The 23,827-nt window shown below is 42.8% G+C and overlaps 1 protein-coding gene across 1 annotated transcript in view; it reads left to right on the top strand.

Moving 5' to 3' along the window:
* The first annotated feature begins 2,927 nt into the window (after positions 1-2,927).
* Positions 2,928-23,827, top strand: part of LOC112226976 (brefeldin A-inhibited guanine nucleotide-exchange protein 1) — a 28,036-nt gene continuing 7,136 nt past the window's right edge. The window contains exons 1-28 of the mRNA XM_024391710.2: positions 2,928-3,236; positions 6,826-6,856; positions 7,866-8,022; positions 8,228-8,374; positions 8,948-9,127; positions 10,076-10,361; positions 12,450-12,569; positions 13,386-13,576; positions 13,847-13,980; positions 14,487-14,721; positions 14,858-14,957; positions 15,389-15,528; positions 15,621-15,729; positions 16,273-16,477; positions 16,687-16,798; positions 16,981-17,186; positions 17,862-17,946; positions 18,064-18,229; positions 18,424-18,575; positions 19,428-19,715; positions 21,210-21,360; positions 21,665-21,755; positions 21,871-21,911; positions 22,154-22,323; positions 22,458-22,609; positions 22,867-23,039; positions 23,223-23,383; positions 23,695-23,825. Of these exons, the coding sequence (XP_024247478.1) occupies positions 3,116-3,236; positions 6,826-6,856; positions 7,866-8,022; positions 8,228-8,374; positions 8,948-9,127; positions 10,076-10,361; positions 12,450-12,569; positions 13,386-13,576; positions 13,847-13,980; positions 14,487-14,721; positions 14,858-14,957; positions 15,389-15,528; positions 15,621-15,729; positions 16,273-16,477; positions 16,687-16,798; positions 16,981-17,186; positions 17,862-17,946; positions 18,064-18,229; positions 18,424-18,575; positions 19,428-19,715; positions 21,210-21,360; positions 21,665-21,755; positions 21,871-21,911; positions 22,154-22,323; positions 22,458-22,609; positions 22,867-23,039; positions 23,223-23,383; positions 23,695-23,825 (4,235 nt within the window). The 5' untranslated portion in view covers positions 2,928-3,115. The remainder of the gene's footprint in view (positions 3,237-6,825; positions 6,857-7,865; positions 8,023-8,227; positions 8,375-8,947; positions 9,128-10,075; positions 10,362-12,449; positions 12,570-13,385; positions 13,577-13,846; positions 13,981-14,486; positions 14,722-14,857; positions 14,958-15,388; positions 15,529-15,620; positions 15,730-16,272; positions 16,478-16,686; positions 16,799-16,980; positions 17,187-17,861; positions 17,947-18,063; positions 18,230-18,423; positions 18,576-19,427; positions 19,716-21,209; positions 21,361-21,664; positions 21,756-21,870; positions 21,912-22,153; positions 22,324-22,457; positions 22,610-22,866; positions 23,040-23,222; positions 23,384-23,694; positions 23,826-23,827) is intronic.

The following is a 23,827-nucleotide window of genomic DNA, read 5'->3' as shown; positions in this document are numbered from 1 at the left end:
ATGACCATGTATCTGCCAATAGTAGTGACAGACGGGCTAATTGATGTAATAATTTTCAGTAATCAGTGGAAAAATACACTAAAGGATAGCAATCACAATTCTTAGTCAAACATTATGTATTCTTTCACATGAAATGCAGTGTATGTAGTGCGCATTTAGGGGCAAATATATTATATTTCTAGCTACATTTTGAATCAAGGATGCTAACTTTAGTGTGATTGAATCCAATGTTAGTGAAAGGCTACATTATGTTATGTTTCAGTGCCTACTTTTCCTACTCATTGATTACAGTTGAGATGGATTAATACTTCTATGTTTATTTAACCTTTTATGCCATTTTTTTATTTGGAGATTCTGAACTGCTCTTGACTTCAAGTAATGACACTAAATGATATGACTGACTGAAGAATTTAACTCTAGGGCTTTTTGTTTACTTGCTACCATCAATAGACCTTTTCAACCTGTACCTACAGTACCAGGATGTTTGCTGCAGAATTCCAGTAATCTTGTGATACTCACCCTCAAACCTACTGTTCCTCTGGAGCGTAAACCTACTGTTACCTCCTTGTTACCTCCTTGTGTAGTGCTGTCATTGTATGTGGCATAAAATGAGGACTTGACCTGGATGCTACGATAGACTATTTCAGGTAGATTGTACTTGTATCTTCTTTGTCAGTATTGTATTTATTTCAATTCAAATTAGTGTTTAATGACAAGTTAATGCCTCAATTATATGGTCAACATCATCATAGGAAGAAAATTGTCAATTGTTTGCGGACACACTGTTTACAAATGCCTTGGATACTTGACCTCTGTCAATAAAAATGTGAAAAATAAACCAATCCTGTGTATTGAAATGTGATTTTTGACGGATGCAACAAAAAGCCTGGAAGGTTAATGAAGAGCTTGTTGGAGCAGGTAATAAAGATAACATTCTGTCATGATTGAAGCTGGTCATGAGTCCCAAATGGTAACCTAATCCCTACACAATGCACTACTTTTTGACCCGTGGACCCTCAAAAGTAGTGCAGTATATAGGTAGGATATACGGTACCATTTGGAATCCACACAGTCTGGGACTGTGGGCTGTCTTCTTCCATTGACCCTGACAGGTAAGCATGTAATGATGAATGATACATTTTTAATGGGGCTTGCAAATGTCACAAATGTAAATATTGTAAAAAGTATTATTCTTTAGAACTCTATTTTTCGTACACTGTTTAAGCTAGAAACATCATTCACACTTAAAGTGCAGACCGGTCAGGATTGAGATGTTGTATACAACCTTTTGATAAGTATACTTTTTAAACTATTACTTTTTGTGTCTTTGTCCATATCTATTCACTTTAATGGGATTTATTCAACATTCCAAAGCTTCAAATGTTAACTTCTAACATTATATTCACTGTAAACAAAGTAACTTTTATTTTTACCCTCCTTTTTCTCCCTAATTTAGATCTTGTCTCATCGCTGCAACTCTCCGATGGGCTCGGAAGGCGAAGGTCGAGTCATGCGTCCTCCGAAACATGACCCGCCAAACCCCGCTTCTTAACACCCACCCGCTTAACTCTGAAGCCAACCGCACCAATGTGTCGGAGGAAACCCCGTTAAACTGATGACCAAGATCAGCCTGCAGGCACCCGGCCCGCCACAAGGAGTCACTAGAGCGCAATGAGCAAAGTTAAGCCCCACGGGCCAAACCCTCCACTAACCCGGACAACGCTGGGCCAATTGTACACCACCCTATGGGACTCCCGATCATGCCGGTTGTGATACAGCTAGGGATCGAACCCAGGGCATTTAGCACTGCGATGCAGACCGCTGTGCCTCTCGGGAGGCCAACAATGTAACTTATGACGCAAATCAGTTCATTTTGACAACTTTTCCAATAAATTATACAGAAACGTAGGGCATCCAGAAGTCTCAGTCTAGTTTTATGCTATTCAAAATTGAAATCAGAAAATAAATATCTGCTATAAATCAAATGCTACAGCCTATTTTAGTAACTACAACTTATTTTCTCAACTTTTACAAACAACTGAAATGTTGACCAAAAAAGCAGAACATAAATATATTCTACCAATCAAACTATATGTTGCCTGAAGAGTTAAGCAAAGTTGGTAGAATCCTAGTCAAACTGATCCACAGCTCTAATAGCTGCCAAAAGAGGGGAACGCATTTTGTAATTTGGGCAGTGCTTGACTTGGGCAGGAGCTCACCGGCACTTCAAATTTTCCACTGCTTGAGTTCGTTCCCCTTGTAGATCATAAGTATTGTGGAGCTCCTGCACCTAAATATAAACAGTACTGGCACCTGAAACTAGTACAAGCACCTATTTCAGGCCAAGTCAAGCACTGCATTTGGGTGAATTATTTCTTTAAGCTCCTATTTAATGGGAGTTATATTTTATTTGATAGATGGTTTAAACTGTATGGGCTTTCAAGGCAGTTTTCTTTGGACAGTGTGTAAATGTGTAATATGTTGTTTTTCTGGATATAATACAGTGAAACTTAATGTTGGAACATTGATCAAACGACATTGGTGATCCACAGTGGTGCAAAAGTTGTTGATGTCCTTAGCTCTTGAGAACCCATGGGGTACCAAGGGGCTTACAGCCAGTCCCCCTCTTGGGTTCTCAACTGAAGGTATGGACCACTGCTGGCTCCATTTGAATTACAATCCAGAAGCTCTGTTTTAATGTTTATAAATGTCTTGCTCATATGAAAGTTAAGTTCCAAATGTTTCCAAAACCGTATAGCCAGCGTCGGGGGATTTGCCTCAGTCAGCAGCATATAGACAAAGATGTTTTATAACTAACCCTCTGATATAGCTATGTGGAATGACCCAATGTAAAGCAATGGCATATGAGTAACTCCCCCCCCCAACCGGCAGAAACAAGATTTCATTGCTGACGTAAGTGACGGAATGACGTTACTTCCTTTCAACATGGCGCTGACAGGTTGCTGACAGAAATCGGTGGGATTTCCTTTCTGGAATAAAGGATATTTTTATGTTTCTTCTTAGTGCTCCAATGTTACCCTCTCTAAAAAAATAAGACTATAACAACACTATTCTGTCCACGGGGCAGCAGCTTTGAATACAGTTCCATCACATCATGTATGAGAGTAAAACGAGAAACATGTTTTTAAACCGAGCACTGGAGAAGATTTTAGCCGATAAGGAGGTGAAAAAAGCTCACCATTCCCAGTTGCGCAAAGCCTGTGAGGTGGCACTAGGTGAGTTATATTGTGGCAATGTGTAAGTTTGGGGTGTCATCATCATTTGTCATAGGCTACACACATCGTGCTACTGCACCAATGACTCTCGGTTCGATACATGAAGTGCTTGGATACATCGTTGCAATTCGTTCATTGTAGTAACGTTCTCAATATGGGCTGCGTTCAAAACAAGTATTGCTTTTAAATCGCTGCAGAATCGGGATTCGATTCAAATACTGGGCCGAAAACAAAATCAAGCGTGATCAATACCAGTTATGTAGTTTGTTAGGATATGTATGCTTGTTGTCGTCTGGGGTGTAGCCTGGGAGAGGGCGCAGGTGTGAGATGGGTGGTCCACTCCATTGTGACCACACCAGTATCCCGTAATTACCCTGTGCCTTCCAAAGACGGCGTGTTTAGTTACGAATCCATACTAAATCATTCGATTTACATTTTGATCAGCGCAAGCCTATTTGTATGCTGCCATCATTGCTTTAATAATGTTGACAGTGATTACATTGGCAGATTCATTGTTTATAAATAAGCAGATTCACACAGAAGATTTGTATAGATTTTGTTGTAATTTTTTAGGGAGAGGAAACATGGTAAAAATATATTATATTACATTATCTTAATTCAGGATTAAAATTAACAATTGATGCAATTATTTACTGAGAGTTTGGTCCCACCCTGTGGAGACAGACAACAACATTACAGTGAATGATGTGGCTCAAGAAGGGTACTGTGGGCCGGACTGTGGCAATGGGACAAGAGTTTGCATAACAACACTAGATAAGGTATGTATCCCAAATGGCACCACATTCCCTATAAAGTACACTACTTTTACCCAGAACCCTATGGGCCCTGGTCAAAAGTATTGCACTATACTTGTGTGTGTTTGTGGGTGCACCACTAACCCACAAATTGTGTCAACGGTTTTGGTCTCTAGTCGTAATACTCTAAATAGGCTATGATCCCAAAAATGTCCCAAGTAGTGAACTGTCCACAGAAAGTTCTGATCCATAATTCCTTGAAGTCAGTCTATGGTAGTTCTGAAAAACATCCTGTGCCAGGAGGTTTATGCTTGCCAGCCATTGACAACATTAAATAAAATGCAATTGCATATAAACTGAACAAAAATGTAAAGGCATCATGCAACAATTTCAAAGATTTTACTGAGTTACAGTTCATACAAGGAAATCAGTTATTTAAATAAATTCATTAGGCCCTAATCTATGGATTTCACAAGACTGGGAATACAGATATGCATCCGTTTGTCACAGATACCTTAAAAAAAGACATACAGACTGTCTGTCATCTGCCCGGTACATTTGAACCTGAGATTCATCTTTGAAGAGCAAAACTTCTCCAGTGTGTCAGTGGCCATCAAAGGTGAGCATTTGCCCATTAAAATCGGTTACCACACTGAACTGCAATCAGGTCAAGACCCTGTTGAGGACAACGATCATGCAGATGAGCTTCCCTGAGACGGTTTCAGACAGTTTGTGCATAAATTATTCAGTTGTGCAAACCAACAGTTTCATCAGCTGTCTGGGTGGCTGGTCTCAGGTGAGAAGCCGAATGTGCAGATCCTGGGCTGGCATGGTTACACGTGGACTGCGGTAGTGTGACTGGTTGGACGTACTGCCAAATTCTCTAAAATGACTTTGGAGGCAGTTTATGGTGTACAAATTAACATTAAATTCTCTGGCAACAGCTCTGGTGGACATTCCTGCAGTCAGCATGCCAATTGCATGGTCCCTCAACTTGAGACATCTATGGCGTTGTGTGACAAAACTGCACATTTAAGAGTGGCTTTTTATTTTCCCCAGCACAAGATGCACCTGTGTAATGACCATGCTGTTTAATCAGCTTCTTGATATGCCGCACCTGTCAGGTGGATGGATTATCTTAAATCAAGGTTCAATAAAATACATTAAAATCTTGTCAAAGGAGAAATGCTCACTAACAGGGATGTAAACAAATTTGCGCACAACTTTTTAGAGAAGTAAGCTTTTCATGCTTATGTAAAATGTTGGGGATATTTTATTTCAGCTCATGAAATATGGGACCAACACTTTACATGTTGCGTTTATATATTTATATTTTGTCTTAGAAACATAATTACTAGAGCGGCCGTATCTATTAAATTCAATGGGTCTGCAGTGGGTGGGGCCGGTTCTAATAATTCAATGTCTATGGTTGTACCTGCTTCTAAGCATGGTAAACATCTGGAACACACTTATACAACACTAGATGTACCAGATGGTTTCTTGTGTTTTGTTTAAGGAAGAAATCTACAGGGGAATGGAGAGAATGTGTAGGTTGGTTGTTAGACAGTATCTTACCAAATGAGTTAATCTTATAATATGGACTTCTATACATAGGGTAAACTTTCAGCTGTGCTATGAAAGTAATTCCAGAACAGAAATGCCAGTTTGTCAAAACCAAAGACTATTTGCTCACTAATGAATCAGAATGACAAGTACATAGACTTGCATATCTTATGCACACAACTTCACTGTCAGCTATGTAAGCAGTCAGCCTAACATGCGCCATTGCTTAGAAGTATACTGCCATCCAAGATGAAACCAGGTGGATGATGACCATGACCCCAACCTCTCCTTCACTGGCTCCACCGATACCCGAATGTTTAATTAGCTGCATTAAACGTCTGGATGATCTGCTGCCTCTTAACTTGGAGTGAATGGTTTTTAGGGTAAAATGTGGTGTATATTTTGGTGAAAAAAAGATTGATTCAAAAAATACTTTCTTAGATTGTTTACAGATTGCCTTTCGGGTTGACATGTCATGGGGTGCATTTGTTTCTTCTGAATTCCACCAAACACTAGGTTTGTTATTTAGTTCATCTTCATTCTGTATTGATTGTGTCTGGTACACTGTTGAGTGGTCAGTGCCTCCCGTTCCATTGTAGTCTAAATAATGATGATGATGATGATGGAGGGGAGGTTATCGCTGTATCTGGTCCCACAGTGTTGCTCTTATTATTTATCTGGCCCAGAGTGATCTCCGTCCTACAGGTCTCGATAGTATTCGCTAGACACCAAACACAAGAAAACCAACCAGAACAGGGATGGACCTACCTGAATTTGTCCAACAAGATACTCTTGTTTTCTTTTTAAATTTTTGCAAAATGTTTCGCTACTGTGTGCACTAATGAATACAACCCTGGTTGGTAGAGGCCAGGGGTGGTGATGTCACTGATAATGAGGCCATTGGTGATGATCTCATCATGACTCATGAAGTAATCATAAAATGGACAGTAGCTCCTATGAAGAGAAATTGTATTACGGTATTGGATGTTTTCTGTCCTGTTCACAGAGCATCTCAACTGTAATTGTATTGCCAGCGGACATCAATATCTGTATGGAGTATTCAATTTGGCAGGATCTTCTATGAAGGTCAAGGGCGGGAATGTATAGTCGTGGAGGACATCGGCTAATTTGACAAAGTGCCCATGCCTTCATGTAATGAAACCCTCTACTGCTGCCATATAACATTGGCTGTTGATGTACAGCATTATACAGGCCATGCAGGGCCAATATCAAAGGTATTTGGTTAATTGTTTCTCTCTTCCTGTTTTCAGAGGAAATTAAAGAAGAAACAGAGAAGCTGAGGTGGGTTTACTATGAGATGTAGTGTGTGTGTGTGTATGTTTGAAATGTCTGTAGTAAATAATGGGTTGTTTTGATGTGTCTCCTTCTCTTGGCTCCTGAGAACAACAATCTTCCTTTCTGAATATGTTGTTGGTTGGTCAGCCAGACAGGCCCAACGTTCAGTGCAGCTCAGTGACCCGCACATCTCCTGTTGGCTTCTGTGTGGAGGTTTCATCCCCGTCACACCTGAGCTCTCACATGTCCAAGTCACCACCCCCCAGGCCCCAGGCTGGAACACTGACCAGACACAATGTGATTCCCAAATGAAACTCTACCCCCTATATAGTACGCAACTTTTGATCAGGGCCCATAGGGAAAATGGTGCCATTTGGGACACTCCCCCACACACTGTAGCACAGCAGTCTATAAAGCTTTCATCACTTCTCACTCAATGTTAAAAACAAGACACTTTTTTACATTTATTGACAAAAACAAATATGCTTTGGGGAGATGAACGCCTCTCGAGTCTGCAATAATATGCAATTAAAGTTTTGGCTGATCTCGTTCGTTGCCAGCCGAATTAATGTTTGAGGAAATGAGAGGGAGGGTGTATGGAGCTGAAACGAGAAGTGTGATATAAATATTGACTCCGTAGACTGGCTCCCCCAGCTACTGTAACTGACATTGGCTACATCCTGATTCTCTACCTTTCTCCCAAAATGTGTTCACTCGTACATCTCCCCTCATGCATTTAAAAGCATTAGATTGATGTAAGCATTGGCAGTAGGGAGTGTTCAAGTGCACACTTCTGGAGAAGGGTAAAGAATTGGAATGCAGCTATTGTGTTTGTGTCATTGTCCACCTAGCAGACACTGGTACCCCTCCCCTGTTTTCCTCCCTACCCCTGTAACCAGTTTGCCATTGCTCACTGAGGCACAAATGTCCAATGTTAGGTGGTTGAGTTCCTCAGACATGTTGTTTGGCCTAATGTTTTAACCATTTAGTTGCCACTGTGTGACCCCCCCCCCAGTCCCCCTCCTGGAGACAGCAATGCTGATTCCAGTACCCTACCACCGGTCAAGTCCAAGGATACCATCATTGAAGCAGACAAGTACTTCCTGCCATTTGAGTTAGCCTGCCAGTCCAAATGTCCTCGCATTGTCATCACATCTTTAGATTGTTTACAGGTCAGTGGTAGGTTACACTACACGCATGGACGTGCACACATGCATACCCACCCAAATAAAAATACACACCCAATCACAAACAGCTTCATTAGATGTATGTCTTATCTTGGCAAATGGCACTGATCAAAATATGTCTACAGAATGTGTCTGTATTATTGTCCAATACATGCACCATTGAGGGTTAACCTGACCTTTCTTTCTCCAGAAACTCATTGCTTATGGCCACCTCACTGGAAACGCACCAGACAACACCACGCCTGGTAAGAGGTTGATCGATAGAATCATCGAGACGATATGTGGCTGCTTTCAAGGCCCTCAGACAGACCAAGGTGTTCAGCTACAAATTATAAAGGTATGAGCTCTTCTCTTCCTCTCCTCCACACTGTGTGTGACAGACACACCAACCCCAGCCTGCCTCTCCTCTCCTCCCCTCAGTGTTAATCCTGTGTCAGGCCTGACTGGCCTGTGTCTGCCTGTCTTTCTGTCGTCTCGCCACTGAGCAGATAACACACATCAATGGTGTGTTCAGGCCCTTCTTCTCAAGGTTGTGCCAAACTGGTCAATCTAACATTTGGCAGATACATAGCGGACGTAATGCTCAGTTATTGGTTTTTACTGTTCAATATTACTGCCCACTAAGCAATAGCATCAAAATCATGATTTTAGAGACAGGAGGCAATCATAATTGATTTGTTAATGATAGGAATTATTGAAAATGGACATTCATGTTGTTATGTTTTGTGTTTGGTCATAAAAAGCATATCTTGTTAACTGTGAGCGGTAGTGATTGTTAGTTCGGTGCCATAGAAGTAGAATGTGTGTCCCCATTCAAGTCAAGGATGCCGTGATGGGTATACTAGCAGTAATGTAGGGTGTACCCATAGGAGTAAAGCATTCTATTTCAATGGGTGCTGTCACTCTGCAGGCTCTGCTGACATCGGTGACCTCTCAACACATCGAAATCCACGAGGGCACAGTGCTGCAGGCTGTCAGGACTTGCTACAACATCTACCTGGCCAGCAAGAACCTCATCAACCAGACCACGGCCAAGGCCACCCTCACACAGATGCTCAATGTTATCTTTGCACGTATGGAGAACCAAGCAGTAAGCGCTCTCTCTCGCTCTGTCATAATTGGGCCACAGAAATAGAATGACTAGAACAGGTATCCCCATTCAAGTCAATGTGCCATGACGGGTGGACCAGTGGCCATATTGAGTACCCTTAAGTGTAGTCTGAGGGCCTTTTCCCATTCCAGTAATTATATTTCTATGATTCCGGCATCAATGGAAAAGAAGCTGGAACATAATTATAGAATTTTTCAAGTTTATTTAAACTCTCCAATGATATCTAGCGTTCAAATCACAGGATAAATTGTTCTGGGTCGTCCAGAAAGCAGGTGCGTCAGGTACAGCTTGCAGCAGGGATGTGCGTTGCGTTCCGCTGCTTGGTGTTGAAGTGGCTGATGATATATGAACTCTCTTCTGGGTGTGTGTGCATCTTGGCATGACTCGTCTCTCTGCTATCTTTGCCAAGTGGGATTTTCTTTCCAGTAGAGATGCGCAGGCCTGCCTATCAGCTGGCTGCTGACCCGACCAGGGAACCAACCCTGACTATGCCCCCTGCATTAAAGAGATACAGTATAGCATTCCCTAAAGTATGTTGCCTTGGTCAGTGTTTGCATTGTTGCACTGAATGCTTTGACCTTTTATGAGCTGTGACATCACTACTTGGCAGACAGTTGAGTTCATTTAAACCTAATCACACTGTGCCAGTCAGAAATCAAGAATGTAACATTGTTTATCATTTATGACTTGAAGACACTGGATTCAGAAAACAATGTATGTGCTTAGTACCAACATTGTGATTGGTTTCCTTATATTGACCTGTATACCAGACACCTTGAAAAAAAATCAAATGATACCCAGTGATGTTTTAGTGCTTGGCTTGACAGTGCATGGTCTAAAATTGTTTGGCCTATCGTTATGTTTTGTGCCGTCTAAGGCTATGCATTAAGTGAAAACGTGTGTGTGTGTGTTCCCTTGTCTCACCAGCTCCAGGAGGCCAGACAGATGGAGAAGGAGCGTCTGAGACAGCAGCATCTGCAGCCGTCACCAGTCAGCCAACAGGGACAGGAGCCTCCTGCCTCCCCTCATCTGGAGCCCCCTGCCTCCCCTAAACAGGAGCAGCACACCGCCTCACCCCCACCTCAGGAGGAGGCCACCCAGATGCCTGAGCAGAACACTCGTGAGGACCTGGAGCCTGAGAACAGCTCTGTGTCCTGCAGTGCTGAGAATGAGCAGACGGAGGCAGACCAAGCTACCGCAGCTGCTACACAGGGTAAGTCTCTCTCTCTCTATGGAAATCACTCTACTGTCTCTATGGAAAGTTGTCTACTGTCTCAATGGAAATCACTGTTCCATATTTCAGTGTGTCACCTTCATCACTGCATTCGATTAGGAGACGTAAAATCCATGCACGTGAATTAGTATTCCTATACATTCTGTGCTGAGAGAGAGGTTTGCCATGGTAGCCCCTTTACACAGTTTGAAAATGGCAGATTTTGTCACAGATAAGCGCCTAAGTTGGAACGCAGTGGCTGTACAATAACATGCTATAAATTATGTCAGAGCTCAGGCTCTGCGTTTCACAGCTCTGAATGGGTTTTGAATGACCGACGTTCTGAACTTGAGCACCACACGTGACAAGAGGTTGCCCACATCCCTCCCAGCAATTGGGCAAAATGTTTTGTTGTCTGATAGAGAGTAATGCTGTAAATTAAGATGACTCAATGTATTTTGAAACATGAGACGTTGAGGATTATAATGACTACCGCTTTGATGCCATACAAGCAAGCCATACACCCATGTGCACATCACATTTCCATATCATAAAACTCATATACAGTGTCAACGTTTTTGTTCACTGTTTGATGTACAGTTACAAGATGACATGACATGTTCCAAAGCGAATGAGCCGATGTTTGTCTATTGGGAAGGAAATTCTCTGCAGAACACACACCTGAATGCACCCCTTTCTATGCACACCAAAAGTATGGTCTGTTTCTCTGAATTGCATTGTGATTTGATGCTCACTTGACTCAGATTGTGATTTATAATGGGCTGTTTTTTGGATTGCGTAAACAACAACAGTAAACGTGTGTTTTCTCCTCAATGGCACAGCTAGGAGAGCTAAAATAAAACATCTTATAGCTCAAGGCTCTTCTTTGATTCATAAGTGCATTGAAAGGACTTCGGAAGTGTACACACTTTGGAGAGGTGTGTGGCCACTTGGAGACACCAGTTATTCCTCTTATGTTGCACCTTGTCATTTTGTTGTATTATGTTGCACCCACCCTACATTTTCCAGGAATATTCTTATCATGTTACTGAATGTGTCCAGAGTATTTTCAGATTTCGATATCAACAAATGTGGTGAAAAGCAGTGCCTGAAAAAGTACCCAATTGTCATACTTGAGTAAAAGTAAAGATGCCTTAATAGAAAATGACTCAAGTCAATGTCATCTAGTAAAATACTGCTTGAGTAAAAGTCAAAGTATTTGGTTTCAAATAATACTTAAGTATAAAAAGTATAAATCATTTCAAATTGCTTATATTAAGCAAACCAGACGGCACAATTTTAAAGTTTACGGAGCACAATCCAACACTGACATACAGAAATTTACAAATGAAAGCATTTGTGTTTAGAGAGTCCACCAGATCAGTGGCCATGGGGATGTCCGGAGAGGTTCCCTTGATAAGTGCGTGAAATGCGCCATTTTCCTGTCCTGCTAAGCATTCAAAATGTGATGAGTACTTTTGGGTGTCAGGGAAAATGTATGAAGTAAATAGTACATTATTTTCCTTAGGAATGTAGTGAAGTGAAAGCTGTCAAGAATATAAATGGTAAAGTACAGAACAACTACTTAAGTAGTACTTTAAAGTATTTTTTACAACACTGGCGAAAAGTACAGTACATGAAATTAACAGTGTAATGTTTGAATTCAGCCTTGTCAGGTGAACTGTTGTGTTCTCAACTAATAATTTCCCCATAATCTCCAAACTGTCCCTTTCAATTTCTACCATGCTTATGCATATTATTTTCATATTTCTTCTGTAAGGAGCATTTCAATTTAGCCCTATCTATACAGCCCAATTACCACGAAGGTGAAGGGCTACAGAGCTCTTAAATTAGAGTTAAGTCCCTTGCTCAAGGCACCATCGACAGATTTTTCACCTTGTCGGCTAGGGTATTCGAACCAGCGACCTTTCGGTTACCGGCACACTGCTCTTACAACTAGGCTACATGCCGCCCTTAAATCCTACAGGATATTGTCCTCTACTGAAACTTGAAAGTAATTACATTGCAGCTCAATCTGTGTCAATCTGATTTAAGTAAGTATGGTGAAGTGTGTTTACATCGCTCTAGGTTTTTCTCCGCAAAATGCTGAAGGGGTTGTTGAGCAAGAAGCATTCAACTATGAGGAGGAGCAGGCTCAAGAGATGGTCCAGACCATGCTGCAGGAAACTGTCAATACAGTTGTTGGAGGTAACACAGCATTTTCTTAACTTTATACTCTTATATAGTCTGTCTTGTCTGTAGAAAATTGGACTCACTTTAGTTCCTTGAGAAAGTTGTTGACCATGCACAAAGTGGATGGATTTTGAAATGGAAATTATCTTTCTTTATCATACAATTTTAGCCCCACAGTTATGTTTTCTGAGATGATCCTAAGTTCTATTTTAGCTGCCAAGGCAGCAGCTACTCTTCCTGGTGTCCAGCAAAATTAAGGCAGATATACAATTTTAAAAACATTACAATACATTGACAACAGATTTCACAACACATTAAGCATGTACACTCAGGCCACTACTCTATTACCACATATCTACAACACATAATCCATGTGTACGTGTGTGTATAGTGCGTATGTTATCGTGTGTGTGTCTGCATGTGTCTGTGCCTTTGTTTGAGTTGCTTCACAGTCCCGCTGTTCCAGAAGAGGTATTTGTATATTTTTTAAATCTAATTCTACTACTTGCATCAGTTACTTGATGTGGAATAGAGTTCCATGTAGTAATGGCTCTATGTAGTACTGTGCGCCTCATACAGTAGTCTGTTCTGGACTCGGGGATTGTGAAGAGACAGGTGGCATGTCTTGTGGGGTATGCATGGGTGTCTGAGCTGTGTGCCAGTAGTTCAAACGGACAGCTCGGCGCATTCAACATGTCAATACCTCTCACAAATACAAGTAATGATGAAGTCAATCTCTCCTCCACTTTGAGCCAGGAGAGGTTGACATGCATATGTCTGTTTGCCTGCGTGCGTGCGTGTGTGTGTGCTTGCGTGCGTGTGTGTGTGTAGAATGCAGGGAGAGTGTGTGCAGCGCTACAGAGTGTGTAGACGATATGCCAGTCCCGGTGGAGGAGGAGGGCGGGCTGGGCAGCGACACAGAGAACGTCCATGCCAACGGTATCCCTGGCACACCTATATCTGCCAGCTTCACCCCCTCACTGACAGATGACAGGATCTCTGTCTCCTCCAACGACACTCAGGTGCCCACCTACACTGCTCCCCAATATAGAATAGCGTTGTATGCATCTTAAATGGCACCCTATTATCTTTATAGTGCACTACTTTAGACCACAGCCCTATGGGCCCTGGTCAGAATTAGTGCACTATATAGAGAATAGGGTGCCATTTGGGATTCATACATTTTCTATGGAGTTTTAACATCTGTTTGGTGCATTCATGTACATTTGTGCATATGAAAATGTATAATTTTTTCGTTAATCTCAGATGAATCTGTGCGTTTCGTTTTCTAGGAATCTGGAGCTACGAGTGGTTCGTCTCCTGTTGCTAAGTTCTCCCATATCCTCCAGAAGGATGCCTTTCTAGTTTTCCGCTCTCTCTGCAAACTCTCTATGAAGCCACTGTCTGATGGACCTCCTGATCCTAAGTTAGCTCTCCTTCATACCCTGTCACACCTAGTTACTGTATGAATAGACCGGTAGGATATGGTCACAGGAAATGACTGTATGATTGAACCTCTTGTTAAAATTTTACTTAAAGCCTACAGGTATAATAACTTAGCTTTATAACTTGTTTTATAATGTCTTGTAATAAGGCTAATAGTATGTTACATCCCTCTATGCCAGGGTTGTCCAATTCCGGTCCTGGGTGGCTGAAACACTTTGTTTCTACCTGGTAGTTAATTGCACTCACCTGGTGTCCCAGGTCTGAATTAGTCCCTGATTAGAAGGAGAGGATGAAAACCAGAAGTGTTTCAGCCCTCCAGGACCAGGATTGAACAGCCCTGCTCTATGCATGACCACTGTATATTAGTCTGCATCATTATGATATGGTATGACATAGTATGACATAATCTACGTGCTCATGGCAAGTCTTAACATGCATTATATGTGGATGCTTAAAGTAAACATTGTTTTCTGCTTGTCTCTGTAGATCTCACGAGCTGCGCTCCAAGGTGCTGTCCCTTCAGCTGCTGTTGTCCATCTTGCAGAACGCGGGGCCCGTCTTCAAGACCAACGAGATGTTCATCAACGCCATCAAGCAGTACCTGTGTGTGGCGCTGTCTAAGAACGGCGTCTCCTCTGTCCCCGAGGTCTTCGAGCTCTCGCTCTCCATCTTCCTCACCCTCCTCTCCCACTTCAAGACTCACCTCAAGATGCAAATCGAGGTACTGGAACTGTCTCGATTCATTATGGGTCTGTCCCAAATGGCACCCTATTCCCATTGAATCATTACAAAATGATTTGGACTGGGTTTTGTTAACAGATATGGTGGAGTTTCATCACTGAGTATTTTTCCCTCAGGTGTTTTTCAAGGAGATCTTCCTCTACATCCTGGAGACGTCCACCAGCTCCTATGATCATAAATGGATGGTGATCCAGAGCCTCACCAGGATCTGTGCAGGTCGGTTTCTGGTTTGTCTACTATACTTCACACTACCAGGGCTTTGTCTATCTGTAAAACCCTGATGAAGGGTTGAAACACGTTGGTTTTACCAATAAAGAAAAGCTGCTGGATTCCCTCTTCACTTCAGTTTGCTCCTCTGTTCATGAACTTTGAAGGGAGAGCGAGGTAGTAGCAGTACTCCTTTGTCTTTGGTTGTCTGTCTCCCCGGCCCCCAGGTATGATACAACCTCCCACTACTGAGGCTTTGACAGACAGACAGACAGACAGACAGACAGACAGACAGACAGACAGACAGACAGACAGACAGACAGACAGACAGACAGACAGACAGACAGACAGACAGACAGACAGACAGACAGACAGACAGACAGACAGACAGACAGACAGACAGACACTCACTTACTTCTGTCTCTTGCCTCTCCTCACAGACGCCCAGAGTGTGGTGGATATCTATGTCAACTACGACTGTGACCTGAACGCTGCTAATATATTTGAGAGGCTGGTCAATTACCTATCGAAGATAGCACAGGGCAGAGTGGGGCATGAGCTTGGCACCACACCTGCTCAGGTAAGAGATGCTTCCAATGGACACTCACTATCCATAGATCTCTTTTCCTGTTGTGTGACCATTTTAATGTGTGTTTTTTGTTGTTGTTGTAGGAACTGAGCTTGAGAAAAAAGGGTCTAGAGTGTCTGGTGTCCATTCTCAAGTGTATGGTGGAGTGGAGCAATGATCAGTATGTGAACCCTAACTCTCAGACCAGTCTAGGTAAGATACCACTTACTTACTACTGTTGAATAAGAGCTTCTGTGTTTCTCCTGAGACCAAACTGTCCTCATTCATAACCAGAGCTACTGCAATAGCCCCTTCTTACTGACACGCAAACCCGCTGAGGCTTTAACTACACATCTGAGATCGTTTTTGTTTATCGTTATGTGTTCCATCACTGATCTGGATCTGTTTTGCTCTCTATCTTTGATCTTGTAAGGAAGAGCAGGTAAATCCTGAAATGTATTCATAGCCTTAGACACCCATTGTTCCAGTTAGAGCCTGAGGTTGATCTTGATAATCAGTTTTAGCAAAAATCCCCTCTGCCTTAGTGTTAGGTAGTAGCTACCTTTCAGTTTTTTGTGTGGCCTTGTGTTTGCTAACCCGCTGTGAACACAGGTGGTGTTCAGGCTTACAGCTGCAGACCTGGTACAGTAGTGAGCCCCTGAGATGATCCAGGTTGAGACCTCTAACAGTGTTTATAAAGGAAAGGGTTATTCTTAATATTATGGGATGTCCCTACTTGCCGCCCCTCTTCTGTAGGTCAGGAGAAGCCCGTGGATCAGGAGCCCAGTGAGAGCACCAAGCCACCAGAGAGTATCAACCGCTACGGCAGCCTCAACTCCCTGGACTCCAGCGCCTCCTCAGGCATCGGCTCCTACAGCACCCTCATGTCAGGAACGGACAACGCAGAGCAGTTCGAGGTCCTCAAGCAGCAGAAAGAGATCATCGAGCAAGGCATCGACCTGTAAGTGTGTTGGAGACTTGAAGTGTAGTCAGAGCAGCTATCAGTGGCCTAGAGTGCTCAGTGTGGCTGTGTTTGAGAGTCGGACTGAGCACACTGGCTAATCTACAAATCACCTTGCATCCTAAATAACTAATCATTATGATTTGTAGATCAGTCAATCTGCTCAGTCACTTATCACAGACTTATCCCCTCTCTATCTTCCTGTGCAGGTTCAACAAGAAGCCAAAGAGGGGCATCCAGTACCTGCAGGAGCAAGGGATGCTGGGTACCACACCAGAGGACCTAGCCCAGTTCCTGCACCAGGAGGAGAGGCTAGACTCTGTAAGCACCTGCTGAAATTACATGCAATGAATGAGACTAACTTCCTCTTAGCCTGTAAAAAGAGATATCTAACTTGTGTTCTTCTTACTGATGTCCACAAACATATTGGATATACACTGTATTTCCGTTGTGTTTGTGTATATTGAAATGCCTCTGTATGGACTTCCTTCTTTGCTTATCAGACTCAGGTGGGTGAGTTCATCGGGGATAATGAGCGCATTAATAAAGAGGTGATGTACGCCTATGTTGACCAGATGGATTTCCAAGGCAAGGACTTTGTCTCGGCTCTGCGTCTATTCCTGGAGGGCTTCCGTCTGCCCGGAGAGGCCCAGAAGATTGATCGTCTCATGGAAAAATTTGCGGCCAGATATTTAGAATGTAACCAAGGGTGAGTCTCTATCAGTAGACAGACTGCATGGTCTGCGTCCCAAGTGGCACCCTTTCCCCTTTATAGTGCACTACTTTTGACAATGGAATAGGGTGCCATTTGGGATGCAGTCCATGGTGTGGCTTTAATAGATGTAGGTTGTTCTAATGTTAGGCCGAGGCTGCGGATCCGAAGGTAACCGGCATGATCCGCCCCCCCTGGAAGCCTCTTCCCCAGAGCTGAAGATCCGGATCACGTTCTGTTCATGTACCTCTACTTTCCTCACAAATGTTTGTGGTCACCCTGCCTTCACATTTCTCACTGTTAATCGTGTATGATAATTCTTCAAGTTTTACCCACATGTCTGCATGCCAACCATTTGATCTCAATCAGCTTAATGAGAATGTGCCTTTAGATCTTGAGATGTACAGTGTTGTTACAAAGGTCCTGTAAGTCCAATGGCGCATTCCGTTTAGTTTTGGCTGCATGTTTTGGCTGCACCTTTTCCATTCATCTCTGAAATTCACCAGAGTAGCCTGTTCTCTGGGCAGCCGAACAAGTAGAGCAGAGACTGTGTGTAAAGCTTCTGACTTTTAGGTGTCGGGAAGTGGGTTCCAGAGAATTCCTATCCGCAGCCACTCTGATAATATTACACAGTACATGTTATGACATTGGGGGTTTTCTCTGTTCCTTCAGGCAAACTGAGTTCGCTAGTGCAGATACGGCCTATGTCCTGGCTTATTCAATCATTATGCTGACAACAGACCTTCACAGTCCCCAAGTAAGTATCTCAAGCAAACGGTTTCTTGATTAAGAGAGGTCATTTTCTCATATGTTAAAACATGAGCTGTGACCAAACATTTTTTTTTTTTTTTTTTTTTTTTTTTTATAAATGTAGGTGAAGAATAAAATGACAAAAGAGCAATACATCAAGATGAACCGAGGAATCAACGACAGCAAAGATTTACCTGAGGAGTACCTGTCAGCTATTTACGATGAAATCGCAGGGAAGAAAATAGCCATGAATGAAACCAAAAAATTAACCCTCAAATCCAGCAAACAAAGTAAGTTGCTGGATGACAAAATGACACGGGTCAAGAAGAAACAAGCACACTAAATGGATTCAAAGCTTCTCTGTCCTCAGAGGCACAGTGATTGCATCAACATAGGGTCTTGTGTGGCTAGTTGTTGACAGTGTGTGTACAGTAGGTGTGTTTTGTATGTGAGAGCATGCCCACCAAGTCTCTGTTTCCTCCAGGTGTAGCCAGTGAGAAGCAGAGGCGTCTGCTGTATAATGTAGAGATGGAGCAGATGGCTAAGACAGCCAAGGCCCTGATGGAGGCAGTCAGCCACGTCCAGGCTCCCTTCACCAGCGCCACCCACCTAGACCACGTCAGACCCATGTTCAAGGTAACCCACATGTTCAAGGTAACCCACCTAGGCCACGTCAGACCCATGTTCAAGGTAACCCACCTAGGCCACGTCAGACCCATGTTCAAGGTAACCCACCTAGGCCACGTCAGACCCATGTTCAAGGTAACCCACCTAGACCACGTCAGACCCATGTTCAAGGTAACCCACCTAGGCCACGTCAGACCCATGTTCAAGGTAACCCACCTAGGCCATGTCAGACCCATGTTCAAGGTAACCCACCTAGGCCCCGTCAGACCCATGTTCAAGGTAACCCACCTAGACCACGTCAGACCCATGTTCAAGGTAACCCACCTAGGCCACGTCAGACCCATGTTCAAGGTAACCCACCTAGGCCACGTCAGACCCATGTTCAAGGTAACCCACCTAGGCCACGTCAGACCCATAGAATTTAAATAAACGTTTTTTTTTTTTTAAAGAATGGGGAAAAAAAATACACTCGTTCTATTTCTATGGTTAGAACTATGTTCTAGACCACGTCAGACCCATAGAAAGAATTTTTTTAAAGAAATACACTCGTTCTATTTCTATGGTTAGACCTATGTTCAAGGTAACTCATAGAGACCACGTCAGACCATTGGAATGAATTACCAGTAGGACAAACATTAGAATGAAACTCATTCTATTTATATATTCAGACCAATGTTCAAGGTACAACATCCCACTGCTGCTACCATATGTCACCATTACTCACAGTACTAATGCTTTCCTTTCAGTATAAAATGGGAATGTAGCTGATGCTGTAACCGAATGCAGAATACCATTTTAAGATCACATGAACCCTCATGAAATCCTTCTTTGTGTATTGACGTTGTGTTTTTTTCCACCCAGTTGGCATGGACCCCGTTCTTAGCCGCGTTCAGCGTGGGTCTTCAGGACTGTGATGACACTGAGGTAGCCTCTCTGTGTCTGGAGGGGATCCGCTGTGCCATCAGGATAGCCTGCATCTTCACCATCCAGCTAGAGCGTGATGCGTACATCCAGGCCCTGGCGCGGTTCACCCTGCTCACAGCCAGCTCTGGTATCTCTGAGATGAAGCAGAAGAATATTGACACCATAAAGACTCTCATCACCGTCGCCCACACTGATGGCAACTACCTGGGCAACTCCTGGCACGAGGTTAGTCTCACTCTGTCTTCTATGCTGGTCCTGGGGACCCAAAGGGGTGCACGTTTTGGTTTTTGCCCTAGCAGTAAACAGCTGATTCAAATGATCAACTGATCATTCAGCTTTGATGATTTGAATCAGGTGTGTAGTGCTGGGGCAAAACATTCAATGTCCATCCCTTTCATTCCCCAGGACCAGGATTAAGAAACTCTGTTCTATAGTATATTGTCACTGCATTTCGGTTTCTTCCCCCACCTATATTTAACCTGGTAGGCCAGTTGAGAACAAGTTCTCATTTACAACTGCGACCTGGCCAAGATAAAGCAAAGCAGTGCGACACAAACAACAACACAGAGTTACACATGAAATAAATAAGCGTACAGTCAATAACACAATAGAAAATCTATATACAGTGTGTGTTAACGGCGTAAGGAGGTAGGGCAATAAATAGGCCATAGTAGCAAAGTAATTACAATTCAGCGAATTAACACTGGAGTGATAGATTTCTACTTGATGTGCAAGTAGAGATACTGGTGTGCAAAAAAGTAAATAAAAACAATATGGGGATTAGGTAGGTAGATTGGATGGGTTATTTACAGATGGGCTATGTACAGCTGCAGAGATCGGTAAGCTGCTCAGATAGCTGATGCTTAAAGTTAGTGAGGGAAATATAAGTCTCCAGCTTCAGCGATTTTTGCAATTTATTCCAGTCATTGGCAGCAGAGAACTGGAAGGAAAGGCGGCCAAAAGAGGTGTTGGCTTTGGGGATGACCTGTGAGATATACCTGCTGGAGCGCGTGCTACGAGTGGGTGTTGTTATGGTGACCAGTGCGCTGAGATAAGGCGGAGCTTTATCTAGCAAAGACTTATCAATGAACTGGAGCCAGTGGGTCTGGCAACATATATGTAGCGAGGGCCCACGACAGCATACAGGTCACGGTGGTGGGTGGTATATGGGGCTTTGGTGACAAAACGGATGCACTGTGATAGACTGCATCCAGTTTGCTGAGTAAAGTGTTGGAGTCTCGCTGAAGTCGAGGATCGGTAGGATCGTCAGTTTTACGAGGGTATGTTTGGCAGCGTGAGTGAAGGAGGCTTTGTTGCGAAATATGAAGCCGATTCTATATTTAATTTTGGATTGGAGATGTTTAATAGGAGTCTGGAAGGAGAGTTTACAGTCTAGCCAGACACCTAGGTATTTGTAGTTGTCCACATATTCTAAGTCATTGGTTCACCTCTTGATCAACCAGGATACGTTTTCAATGGCTTCTCTCTCCCAGTATATTGTCACTGTTTTTTAATTGTTGACCGACTTCGTCGATGTCAGAAAATTAATTTGTTCTCAATCACTTGCCAGGCTAAATAAAGGTATTAGAATATTAGTAACTCCCTTCTCTCCTGCTAGTTATCACAAATGAGAATGGTTTTTAAATGACTTACCAGGCTAAATAAAGGTTGAATAGTAACAAAGTATTAACCCCGACTCTTCTGTCCTGTCTTTCACAGATCCTGAAGTGTATCAGTCAGTTGGAGCTGGCCCAGCTTATCGGGACAGGGGTGAAGGCTCGCTACATCTCAGGGACAGTCCCGGCCAAAGGGGGCCTCCTGGCCAGTCTGAGAGAGCAGGCCTCAGACAGCTCAGAGTACCTGGGACTGGGTCAGTCCTCTTGCCTTTCCATGACAGAGGCTGCATCCCAAATGGCACCCTATTCCCTTTTCCACCCTAATTAGCCCCATAGGGCTCTGCTAAAAGTAGTACGCTATATGGGATATACTAAGGTGCCATTTGGAATGCACAAGGCTTTTAGATGAGTCTCTGGGCTATTGTCACAATGCCTGGTTTGGTTTTTATATTCTATTCATAATGTGTAATATAATCTTATGTATCATTGTCTGACTATTGGTGTTTTCTTAAAACATGTACCTTAGCTATTTCTCATTACACATTGTTTGTCTTGCAGTTGGAGGTAATGTGGACCGTAAACAAATAGCCAGTATTCAGGAGTCCATTGGAGAGACAAGCTCCCAGAGTGTCGTCGTTGCTGTTGACAGGTAGGCTGATAGAATGGGCCCTATGATGGAATTTATTAGCTGTTTCCTCTCCAGTTTTATTACTCAATAAACCTCTAAAAGAAAAATTCATCTTATGTTGTTTGTTTTTTCTCAGGATATTTACTGGTTCTACCAGACTCGATGGCAATGCAATAGGTTGGTATTGATTGATATTTCTCTACAAAAAAAATGCTGTGTAGATTTAACCTCACATGTGCTGAAGGTAATAATGGTTGAACAAAAATAATGGTTGAAACAAACCAAATAAATCAGTTTGAATCGAGGTAGGTAGTTTGACTCTGAAGTTATACAGGGTAAATGTATGATACATTTGATCATTATTGTTTGAGTATACATGAATATTAACAGCTTGATATGCATTTGTTGTCATTTTGCAGTTGATTTTGTCCGGTGGTTGTGTGCGGTATCCATGGACGAGCTTGCCTCACCGACACATCCACGTATGTTCAGCCTTCAGAAGATTGTGGAGATTTCCTACTACAACATGGGCCGCATCAGGCTTCAATGGTCTAGAATTTGGGAAGTCATCGGGGACCATTTTAACAAGGTTTTTGTGTTTTTTAACTAGGTAGCAATTTCTCTTGAAAAAATGCATTGTCTGCATGTATTTATATGGAGCTGTTCTCTTGCTGGTTTTTCGGGGGAGACAACAGTGGTTCAGATGCATTTGTATCTGTACAGGTTGGATGTAACTCCAATGAGGATGTGGCTATATTTGCTGTTGACTCCCTGAGGCAGCTGTCTATGAAATTCTTAGAAAAAGGAGAGCTCGCCAACTTCCGTTTCCAGAAGGATTTCTTGAGACCTTTCGAACATATCATGAAGAAGAACAGGTCTGCTTTGTTTTATGTTGTAACCTGCACTAATTAGTGCATGGAATGAAATTCCAATGCTTGTCAAAATTGCTGCAATTGATTCCTTTGTGGCCTCCTAAAACAAATAAATGATTCAAACCTTGAAAACTATTCAAACCTTGAAACAATTCACTTATTCAAATCTTGAAATTATTCAACAATTCAAACCTGGAAAATAATTAAAACCTTGAATTGAAGCAATGATTCCATAATGATTCAATCTGTAACGCCAACAGGTCTCCAACCATTCGAGACATGGTGGTGAGGTGTATAGCTCAGATGGTGAACTCCCAGGCTGGGAACATCCGGTCAGGGTGGAAGAACATCTTCTCAGTGTTCCACCTGGCTGCCTCGGACCAGGACGGCAGCATCGTAGAGCTGGCCTTCCAGACCACCGGCTACATCGTCAGTAAGTGTTGGGTTCTCTGAGTCTGACCAACACTAGCTACTCCTTGGGCAATGACATGACTTACCGATGTCAACATGAAGAATAATAGAGGATGGTAGTGCAAAGAGAAACTCAAAGAGAAACCTGTCTATTACCCGTTCCTGTATCTAGTAATTTCTCTGTTTTTTCTGTTTTTGTTCTCAGCGAATGTATTTGAGAAGCACTTCCCGGCCACCATTGACTCTTTCCAGGATGCTGTAAAGTGTCTGTCTGAGTTTGCCTGCAACGCCTCCTTCCCTGACACCAGCATGGAGGCCATCCGCCTCATACGCCACTGTGCCAAATATGTGTCTGAGAGGCCGCAGGTGAGCAGTGAGCACTATATTGAGAAGGACTTGAAATACTCCAATAATTAACAGTTTGATGGTGTATATCAGAGATAAAACTAAGATGTTTAGTAGTTGGGCTGAAGTTATAAAGTATGAAATAGTCAAACAAACCAAAAACTATTGTAGGGTTATATAAGTAATGGATAATCCATATAATGGAGATCACCTAGACGAAAAGGGAATGTATGGATTCAGGTATAATTTATTCCGGACAATCCAACTCTCTGAATGGCCATGAGATTCCTCTCTTACCCATGGATGTAAACCTCTCCTCCTTCTCTTGCCAGGCCTTCAAAGACTACACCAGCGATGACATGAATGTAGCCCCGGAGGACCGGGTGTGGGTGCGAGGATGGTTCCCCATCCTGTTTGAGCTCTCCTGCATCATCAACCGGTGTAAACTGGACGTCAGGACCAGGT

This window comes from Oncorhynchus tshawytscha, linkage group LG28 (assembly GCF_018296145.1).
Source record: "Oncorhynchus tshawytscha isolate Ot180627B linkage group LG28, Otsh_v2.0, whole genome shotgun sequence".
Classification (NCBI taxonomy): Eukaryota; Metazoa; Chordata; class Actinopteri; order Salmoniformes; family Salmonidae; genus Oncorhynchus; species Oncorhynchus tshawytscha.
Note: the sequence above shows the minus strand (reverse complement) of the source record. Positions and strands in the feature narration are given on the sequence as shown.